Source organism: Sarcophilus harrisii, chromosome 2 (assembly GCF_902635505.1).
Source record: "Sarcophilus harrisii chromosome 2, mSarHar1.11, whole genome shotgun sequence".
In the NCBI taxonomy this organism is placed as follows: domain Eukaryota; kingdom Metazoa; phylum Chordata; class Mammalia; order Dasyuromorphia; family Dasyuridae; genus Sarcophilus; species Sarcophilus harrisii.
In genome coordinates, this window is record NC_045427.1 from 77,304,550 (window position 1) to 77,314,770 (window position 10,221).

Genomic DNA, 10,221 nt, shown 5'->3' on the forward strand with positions numbered 1-10,221 from the left:
GCCTGTATTCTTTGTTTACTCTTTGTAGAACACTATTTGAATGAATAGGGAATGTATTATTAAGTTTTAGTAACTTTCCTAAAACATGGAGAATTCAGGAAGGATGGTTTTCTTCAACTTTAAGTTATATTCAATACATACAAGAAGTTTAGTCAATAGTCAGACGAGACTGATGTTTTAACAATTTCCTACTTTTGACCATTTCTAGAAGCTAAAATTATATAATTCATAGCAATGGAATCTTTTTATATGTGATGTCAAAAAGCTTTCAGAAAGTCTCAAATTTGTCTTTTCTTTTTTCTAATTACCACAATTTCATCATATGCCTCTATTATGTCAAAAGCTCAATTGATAAACAATTTCTTGGCTGTGAAAGGGGAATCTTAGTGACAGCCATAAAGTTATTTTTTGTAGTATTGATTTGATGATGTCACTCCTCTTCTTACAAATTTCCAATGGCATCCTATTTCTTACCTGAAGAAATTTAAATTGTGACCTTTAAGATTTTCCAAAATCAAGGCTCATCCAGCTAACCTTAACTCTAACCACTCCCCAGCAGGTTCTTGATGTTCTAACTAGATAGTCCTCACTGGCTTCAAACATAACCTCATTACCAATTTTATGCCTTTGTTAATGTTGTCTCCCTTCTACATATATATATATATATATATATATATATATCCAATATGTTTATGATCATCTCTTTCATAAGTCTTTCCATGACAACTAATTTGCAACGATTTCATAGGATCCTAGAATTTAGAGCAGGAAAATCTCAGTTATTGCCTAGCCCAAACTCCTCTTTCTATAGATAAGCAAATTGTGTTCCACAAAGAAATTACTTATCCAAGTCATATAAGTAGTAAAGTAAGGATTCAGATCCAGATTTTTTGACTTGGAATTCAGTGCCTTGGTACTTTCCTACTATTTAATGAATGTTTAAATTTAATATGTTTAATTTATCTTTTCTGAGATTTCCATCATTGGGGACTGGCTGAACTAATTATGGTATATGATTGTGATGGAATACTATTGTCCTATTAGAAATGATGAAGGGGATGGATTTTTAAAAAAAAAGCTGGGAATACTTATATGATATTAGAGTGAAGTGAGCAGAACCAGAACATTGTGCACAGTAACAGCAAAATTATAATGATAATTAATTGTGAAAGACTTAGCTACTCTGATCAAAACAGTGATCCAGGACAATTCCAAAGGATTTATGATGAAAATGATATGCACCTCCAGAGGAAGACTTGATAAACTCTGAGTAAAGATTGAAACATTTTTTCACTTTATTTTTCTTGTTTTGGGGGGTAACATTACTAATATGAAAATATGTTTTATATAACAAATGGTATCTCATATTGCTTGTAAATGGGCAAGGGAGGGATTTGGAGAGAATTTGAAACTCAAAATTTAAAAAAATGAATGTGAATCTTTTTTTTTTTTTTAAATTTCTCCCTTTTCTAAGTTTATAATGAAGAGAAAAGCCTTAGGGTGCTTTTTGCAGTCTCTGGTCAAGTTATTGTCTGACTGCTGGTCAGGTATATATATATTATTAGGTAGGAAAGTAATTTTAGGGCAATAATTAGGAAGTATTCATATTTGGAAGTACTTGTGATAGAAGTTGGGAACATAGACACAAAGAAATAGATAATCCATGTATTTTGGTGTTTCAGGAAGTGATTGGTGAATTAATCTTTCACTTTGCCTTGTGGTTGTATGACATCTAGTCAGTTTTATGACTTCTTGATAGGCTTTCTATTTGGTCAAGGTTTTAAGAAGTCCAGTGATTTTTAATTTTTTTTCCTTGATCAAATTATGAGATGTTTAATATTTTCACAGTGCTTTGATTTACAATTTCTTATTTCCTCATGGAATTATTAATTTTTGTTTGGTCCATTCTAATTTTCAAGCAGTGTTGTTTGGTTAAGTTTTTTTATTTCTTGTGCTAAAATGTTGATTCTCTTTCAATTCTTCCTTCTATAGCTTTTTTTAATTTCCCCCAGCTCTCATTTTTTCCAATTATTTTCACTATCATTCTCATTTTATTTATAAAATCACTTTTAGTTCTTTTTACGAGATTGTTGTTACATCTCTTCAAGAATCCTAGTTTAACTTTTGAACTTGTATTGAAACAATACTTTTTCTTTGAGGCTTTATTTGTAGATGTTTTGAACTCATTCTCTTTTTTTTAAGTTTGTGTCTTGAAAGTCTCTGTAATCATAGTTCCTTATGGTGGAATTTTCCCCCCTGCTCTGTTCACTCATTCTTTGAACCATAACAATCTTTTTTTTTTAATTGCAGAAGTATTTTATTTTTCCAATTATATATAAAGACAGTTTTCAATATTAAATTTTTGTGAGATTTTAGTTGCAGATTTGTTTTCTTCCTCTCTCCCTCCCTCTTTCACCCTCTCCCCAAGATAATAAGCATTTCAGAAATAGGTTATGCATGTACAATCATTTTAAACATATTTCCATATTAGTCATGCTGTGAAAAAGTTAAAACAAAAGGGAAAAAAACAGAAGAAAAGGCAAACAACAATAACCACAAAAAGATGAAAATAGTATGCTTTCATCCTCATTAACTCTCCATAGTTTTTCCTCTAGATGCAGATGGCATTTCCATTCCAAATCTATTGGAATTGTTTTGGATTAATGTATTGCTGAGAAAAGCTAAGACTGTCATAGCTGATCATCACATAAACCTTGCTATTACTGTGTACAATGTTCTTCTTGTTCTTCTCACTTTACTCAGCATCAGTTCATGTAAGTCTTTTCAGGCCTTTTCTGAAATCAGCCTGTGAGAATTGGATGAAGATTTAGTTTCCACAAAGGTAACAAAACTTAGAGAAATGCAGAAAAATGAAACTTAGAGAAATGAAACTGAAACCCTAAAAAATAAAACCTAAAGGTTAATCTGACGGGGAACAAAGGAAACAAAATTTATAGAGGAAAGCCATAAATTAGAAGAAGAAACATGATTAGATGTAATTAGGGATGGAGACAGACACTCCTGCCTGGAAATTAGGTACTCTGGATAGGCTGTATCAACCTTATAGTATCCAGTCAATGGGGAATCAGGAGAGAAACTTGAGTTTTGGGGACAGGGTATAAAAAACTATGGTTTGGGGATCTTAAGATGTGCCTATTCTTTTAGGCACCTGTTCTTACCAGATCATGAACAAAAATATTTTCCTGGGTTCATCAGTGAGTCTTCAGAGTTCTTGGTAAGACACTTGCCTCTGACAAGCCTGCTTATCCTTTCTTATAGAACAAATAATACTCCATTACATTCACACACTATAATTTATTCAGTCATTTCCCAATTGATGGGCAACTATCCATTTTCTAATTCTTTGCCAGCACAAAAAGGACTGTTATAAATATTTTTGCACATATAAATCCTTTCCCTTTTTTGTGATCTCTTTGGGATACAGACTAGTACAGACACTTCTGGATCAAAAAGTATGCAGTTTGATTACCCTTTGGTTATAAATACTATCTTGCAAGACTATTTTAGTAAAAGTCAAGGTCTTTTTTGTTTCTTTAGAAAACAAACCTAAACGACAGAAACTTTTGCTACTATGGGTAACCCTTGTACCTTCCTAGTGTTGAGGGATTTTCTCCACCTGTTGGGAGAAGTAAACCAGAGAGGGAGGAAGGATTGCCAGGTGACTGTGGGTCAAAGACAGAAGGAAGAAAATGAAAGCAAAGAGATCTATTAGCACGCTAAGGAATCTGATTTAGAAGGCAGAAAATTCATATTACTGGGACATAAATAAAGCCAGATTAAGAGTACACAATCCATCAGAGCAGCATCCTAAGGCAATTTAGGGTAGAAAAGTAAAGAGAATAAACATAGAGGAAAAAATATAATGCAAGAGCTGAAAAAAAAAAAAAAAAACATTCCCTGTTCTTTGCTGGAGTGTAGAAAAAGCTATCAGTTTTACAAATATAAAACCAGTCCTTTTAGACAAAGCTGAAGTTTCTCTTATCCAGAGACTGCCAGCAGAAGTAACAAGAGGGAATGAGATGACTTGTGTTCTCGAATTTCTAATATTGTCACCAGGTGCCTGGGGAGATTTCTACGCTGTTAGTCCATCAAATGTCATGAAATGATTGTGCGTTCCATCTTTCCTCCATATTAAAAACCCAGCATAACTTAGGTAAGGACGTCAGAGGTGGCACCTCTATCAGAGGCCGGCTGGGGCAGGTAAATGGTAGGACCACCTGGATTGTCTCTATAACGGGAAGGGTAGCGGGAAGGAGGAAGTTCCTGCTTGCTTGCAACGTGCTCAGCTGGCCCGGTGTGGAGGTTCCCATCCTATTCACCTTCCTCAATCTTCACATCCGGGCGGGACTATTCCCAGTAACCCGAAACACTGAACATCCGACCTAGAAAAAAAAAACCCGCAGTGTGCTCCCGGGCCCAGCCCGCGGGCTTGAACCAGCAGCAAGGATGGGGGGTGAGGAGGGCGCGGGGGTCCGAGGGGGAATGGGCCATGGTGGGCCTCAGCTTCCTCACCCGTAAAGCGAGGGGGGCGATAAATAAAATAGTTTGGCTCCAAAAGGTCCTCTCAGCCCTAAGGCTACGACTCTGAAAACGCCGGCTTAACGGAGCGGCGGCGGATAGCCCTCGGCCTTGGAGGCAGGAAGATGGGGCGTCCTGAGTTCAAATCCGGCTCCAAGCTGTATCACTTGGGTGACTGCACAAGTCACTTCTCCCTCTCCTGAAAACGAGGGAACCACAGAAACCTCAGCCCTGAGGCCCCTCAGCCCTAAGGCTCCTGGAGGGCGCACTCAAGATGCCCCCGCCTTCAGAACCTTCAGTTCTATGCATTACACCAGGCGGAGAACTACAAAACAGAGGCTTCTGGGTAAAGGAAGTGACGAGAGAGTGAAGCGTGTAGGTGGCCGGTTTTGAGCCCTTGGGAGAGAGTGGCGGGCGCTACACGTGGCCCGGCCCTGGAGCGGCGCGCGCCCTTTCGTCGGACTCGGGGAGGCCCAGCGCCTGAGGGGAGCGAGCTCGTGGAACCCGGCCGGGGGCTTCCGGAAGGCCTCGGGGCCGGCGCAGGGCAGGGCCGCCGGGGTCGGGGCGGCCGCTTCCTCCAGAGGTTGCCTCTCGGGACCGGCGGGACGGGGAGGGGGGGAGAGTCGGGGCGGGGGGAGGGACAGGGAGCAGCGCTGTTGCACCGAAAGCATTTTAGGGACGCTGCATTTGTCCTCACTCCCCCTGCCATTAATCTCCGCTACTTATGGACGAGGGAGCTGAGGCCCGCGTGCTAACGCGGCGCGCGCGCGGAGGGCCTGCGGTCTGTGTGAGCCGGAGCGCGCCTCCGCGTCCTGCCGCCGCCGCCGCCTGTGCGGTGCTCCCCCGGGGGCCCGGCGTATGGATGGGGCCTCGGGGTGGCGCTCACCTCTCGGAGGGCGTGACGTCATGGCACGCACGACAGTGGTTTGGAGGGAGGGCTGCGCCAGGTCCCCTGCCTCACTTTCCCCTCCGGAGCCATCGGCATCCAGGGGCCAGAGAGAGATCAGGACCGCCGGGAGGGCCCTGGACGCAGTGGGAGACCTGGCGTTTGTGACTCAAGAGCTTCCACAGGCCTCGGTCTGACTGAGGCTGCACCATTCAGCGATCAGGGCTTGGCAGCAAGGGAGGCGAAGAAGCTCCTTTTTTACCTAATCCAGAGGAGTGTAAATAAGCCCGGCAGAGGAAGATCCTCAGGGCTTGTGGCTAACGCAGGCGTGGCTGCTCCTTACGTTCCCTCTAAATCGGGCAGGATTAGTGCGTGCCTCTTAATGGCGTGCGTGATACAGGACAGTGTGGCCCATAGGTAAGATGTTGGGAGCCGGGCAGCCAGCGATTATCCTTTCCAACTTCCTTTTGCTACCAAGCGTTTTTAAATGTCTGTCATGCGCTGGCACAGAAGATACACCTACAGAAAAGTACGGAATGCCCCTGCCCTGTAGGAGCTTATACTCTTAAAAAAACTTATTTGAAACTAAAAAAAAAATAGAAAAAGAAGGAAAAAATGTCTTGTTCCCAGGATGTTCTCTCCATTGGGGAGGATTCAGAATTTTTAACACATTTCCTGTCCATCTTTGCTACCTTGTAGGTTTTCTTTTGTTCTCTATTGCACACTTTTTATTTTAATTTTTTCCCCCTTTTCTCTGGAGCTTAATTTTTAACAAAGAAGTTACAAATATATACAAAGGAAATGAAGGGTAATTTGGGGAAGGGAGCAATAGTATCTCAGTACATCAGGAAATACCTTTTATAGAAGTTAGAAGTTGACTTGAGATTTAAAGGAAACTAGGAATCCTTTAGGTCATATAGTAAGCAGTCTGACGGGGAGAGCTAATGCTAGAACCCAGTTCTCTTGGATCTGGTTGTGCTGGCTCATGATGCTTTTTTATAATTGTTCTCCAGTTTCCTCATTTATGTAATCTTTATTATTTACAATTTCAGGACAAAGGCTAGATGTCTTCCAGAACAATACTGTAGAGCATTCTTATCTATTTGTGTGAAACTCAAAAAAAAAAAATTTCAGCAGGCTTATTGACTTAAATCACAAATTAATATCTATGTTGTATTTTTAATTATTTTTGTTAAACATTTACCAATTACACTGTAATCCATTTCTGCCAGGAGTTCAAAACCTTGGTTCTTAAATTGCTTTAGAATTTGCGGTGAGGGCAGCGAAGGGGTGCAGTGGATAGAGCACTAGCCCTGAAGTCAACAGGACCTGATTTCAAATCTGGTCTCATCCATGTAATACTTCTTAACTGTGTGACCTTGGGCACATCACTTCATCCCAACTGCCTCAGCAAAAAAAAAAAAAAAACAAACTTGAGGTGAATCACCGACGTTCTTGGGGCCTTGAGAGGGCACAATAGGCACACAGAGTCCGCTTGCAATGCTTTCATCTCTCAAATCTGAACTAGTTGTTTTTTCAATTGTTCTAGCTGACGACATGACTGAATGGATGAAGAAAAGCCCATTAGAATGGCAAGATTATGTATATAAAGAAGTTAGGGTGACAGCAAGTGAGAAGAATGAATATAAAGGATGGGTTTTAACAACAGACCCTGTCTCTGCCAAGTGAGTATAGTATTGTTTGTTCTCTCTCTGAAATCAAGGTGCTGAGTTCTTTAGCATTATTCTAATTTCTTCTTTTTCTCACCTACAAGGACTATCAATATGGTTGTATATTAAAATTCAAGCTTAAAAATCAGATGCCTGGGAGTGATTATTATCTTTCTTTTTCTGGTACATTGTGCCTTCTGGAAATGGCTATTGGATTGAATCCCGAGAGCATTCATTTCCTTGCTTGGGGAGGGAACCAAACTAAGGATTCCTTTGATAGGAGGAACTCCCTATAAGGTGACTGCCAGTGCAGAGAAGCCCCTGCTCTTATTGTTGCCTGATGCAGTGAGAATTAAGTGATTTGTGCAGGGCCATGCAGCCCATATACATATGTCCACAGTAAAACTCGGGGAAGAATCTCTTAGCACTTTGATCTTGCTCCTACTTCCTTTAGAGGTGGAAGGCAGAGGGTTGGTGCTTATACTTGCCACCAAAGCAAACGGCACCCATTCTGTTACTTACTAGTCTTTGAGAGTTGCTTTGGCCCCAAAATTCTTTATTTTGTGGTCAAGCTAGTAATGAGCTAAGTGATCAAATATTTATTGGATGAATCTGATTTTTCTGAACAGTGATTTATTGCTTTAAAAGTAACACATCTGCTATATAAACAAGATAGTCCTGTAATTTCTTTTTCCCTTCTCTCCTCCCTTCCCCTTTTTATTAATGGACAGATAAAACTAGGGACTCCTAACAGAGGAAGGATTAAGAGGAGGAAGCACATCTACTATTCCTACTTTGGTGGATTAGTGGCCTTAAGGGCTTCCTCTGTTCTCTCATTGAGCAAACATTAAGCACCTACATTATAACCAGCCTTGTGCGGGATAAGCTCTGGTTTTCTGTCCTCATGAAGCTTTTGGAAGAGGACAGGACTGAAATACCAGTAGGACAATATTGTATCATAAGGCATAAGCGTTTAAAATGAAGTGTTGTGTGAAGTGAGAGAAGATCTGTTAATATAACGCATATAGTTCCTTTAAAAAATCAGGTATCAGGGAGCAGTAGATGGGGCAGTGAGTAGAGCATTGATTGGCCCTGGAGTCAGAAGGACCTGAGTTCAAGTCACTTAAGCCTAATTGCCTGGCCAAAAAATATATAAAAACTAGGCAGCAAGCTGAAGGAAGTAATTTTCAAGTTTCCTTCCTCTGTTTTTTTTTTTTTTTTTTCCATTGGATTTTCACTCAGGAATCTGTGGCTTTTGTAGGCAGACTAGTGCTTCATCTTCTGTCATGGCGGGGGACCATGTCAAGGAAATGTGTAATGGCTGATAAAGGGAAGATTAGTGAGCAATAGCCAAAGCACTAGCAATTATTGCAAACTCTCTAGCGCGTTGATGGCTCTCATAAATTACAAACATTCTTCTCATAGCAGGTATGTGATCTTTATTAATTAGGCATAATTCTTCCAACTTGAGAGAGCCAGGGTGACAGAAATAGCTAGAACTAGGCCACCTGAGCAGGGAGACCAGCATATGTCTCACCATTCAGTTTAAAATGACATATAAACATGTGTAGAACAAGCAAATCCCATGCCCCTAATTGTGTTGAATTTAGATATTTATATCCTACAGAACTTCTTTTAAATGTTTAACTCTCAATTTCAAAATGAGAATTGTCGAGGGTCATCCATTGAGTTAGATGAAGCCCACCATGATTCCTAACTGTCTTAGATCTTGTAAGCCCTTGATTTCATATTATGTGAATTTCTGATTAGTCTTGCCATATAAAAGGGGCATTTTATAAATGCTTGTTAAATGAATTTCTGTCTTTAAAAAAATTTATTTTTCCCCAATTATATGTAAATTCAACTTAAAATTTTGAGTTACAGATTGCCTTTCTCTCCCCATCCCTGAGACTTCAGCAAACTTAAGCAGTTTGTAGAGATTATACATGTGAAGTCATGAAAAATGTTATTTCCATATTAGTCGTGTTATAAAAGTAGACACACATACCCCAAGACATGAAAATTAGCATGCTTCAGTCTGCTTTCCCTGGATGTCGATAGCATTTTTGATCATTAGCCCCGTGCAATTGTCTGTTGTATTGCTGAGAAGAGCCAAGCCCTTCCTAGTTGATGATTGTTTGGGTCATCTTGAAGATGACATTCCAGCTTGTTCTGGTAATAGGCGGTGTATCAGAGAGGGTGCACTGCTTAATTCTAGTTTGTTAACTTGCACCCTTCCCAGTGGAGGCGGGTCTGTACGTCTTTGTTCATCCCCCTGCTGTGTGTTTTCTCTCTTCCCCAAGTATCGTCCTTGTGAATTTTCTCGAAGATGGGTCTGTGGCTGTGACTGGCGTCATGGGACATGCTGTGCAGACTGTTGAGACTTTGAATGAAGACAACCAGGAAGTGAAAGAGAAACTGGTGCATATGTTCATGCCAGAGGAGACTAAGACCTACAACCCGGAGGACCTGGAAAAAAGGAAGACCAGCCTCAAGTCCTGGCTAGAGAAGAATCATATCCCTATCACTGAACAGGGGGAGTCGCAGAGCACCCTCTGCGTGGCTGGGGTCCTGACCATAGAGCCACCCTATGGACCTGAGGACTGTAGCAGTTCAAATGAAATTATTTTGTCCAGAGTTCAGGATCTTATCCGGGGACATCTTGCAGCTCCCCAGTGACACACCAAAACCTGTTGCTCAGCTCACAGAAAGAAAGATAACTTTTTTTTTTTCTTTTTGGTAAAGGTTACTAAATACTGAGCTCTTAATCTTCTGAAGGTCTCTGGGTACATTCTGTGCTTTTGAAAACCTGTTTGGTTTTCCAGAGATTCACTCGCCAGTGGATAAGCTTTCTGTGTTTTGGATGTAGGAGAACCAGGGGAGGGAGAGTCTCAGGGAAACTTCTGTTTGCAGATCCCCTTTTGTGATTTGGATCCGTGCTCCTCCTTTGTTAGCCAAGAAATAGTAAGTACTAGGGGGAAATATGATCTGAGCCTACAGAGAAAGTTGTCGCTACAAAGCACAGCCTATAGATTCACTTGGGGGGGGATGGGGAGAGGGAAACATCTAGATCTGTGATTTCATGAGTACATGGAAGTTTTTTTCCATGCTATAGAGAGGTAACTC

General features: G+C 40.8%; 1 protein-coding gene across 6 annotated transcripts in view; it reads left to right on the plus strand.

Moving 5' to 3' along the window:
* Positions 1-9,868, plus strand: part of GEMIN6 (gem nuclear organelle associated protein 6) — a 38,343-nt gene extending 28,475 nt beyond the window's left edge. For 3 of the 6 annotated variants that reach the window (XM_031950368.1, XM_031950367.1, XM_031950370.1), the window contains 2 exons: positions 6,975-7,110; positions 9,399-9,868. In XM_031950368.1, coding sequence (XP_031806228.1) covers positions 6,983-7,110; positions 9,399-9,774 — 504 coding nt within the window. In that variant the 5' untranslated portion in view covers positions 6,975-6,982 and the 3' untranslated portion in view covers positions 9,775-9,868. Of the gene's footprint in view, positions 1-4,903; positions 5,123-5,415; positions 5,843-6,974; positions 7,111-8,337; positions 8,524-9,398 lie in introns of those variants that run through there. The other 3 variants (XM_031950369.1, XM_031950371.1, XM_031950372.1) reach the window with 3 other exon arrangements.
* The last annotated feature ends 353 nt before the right edge of the window (positions 9,869-10,221 follow it).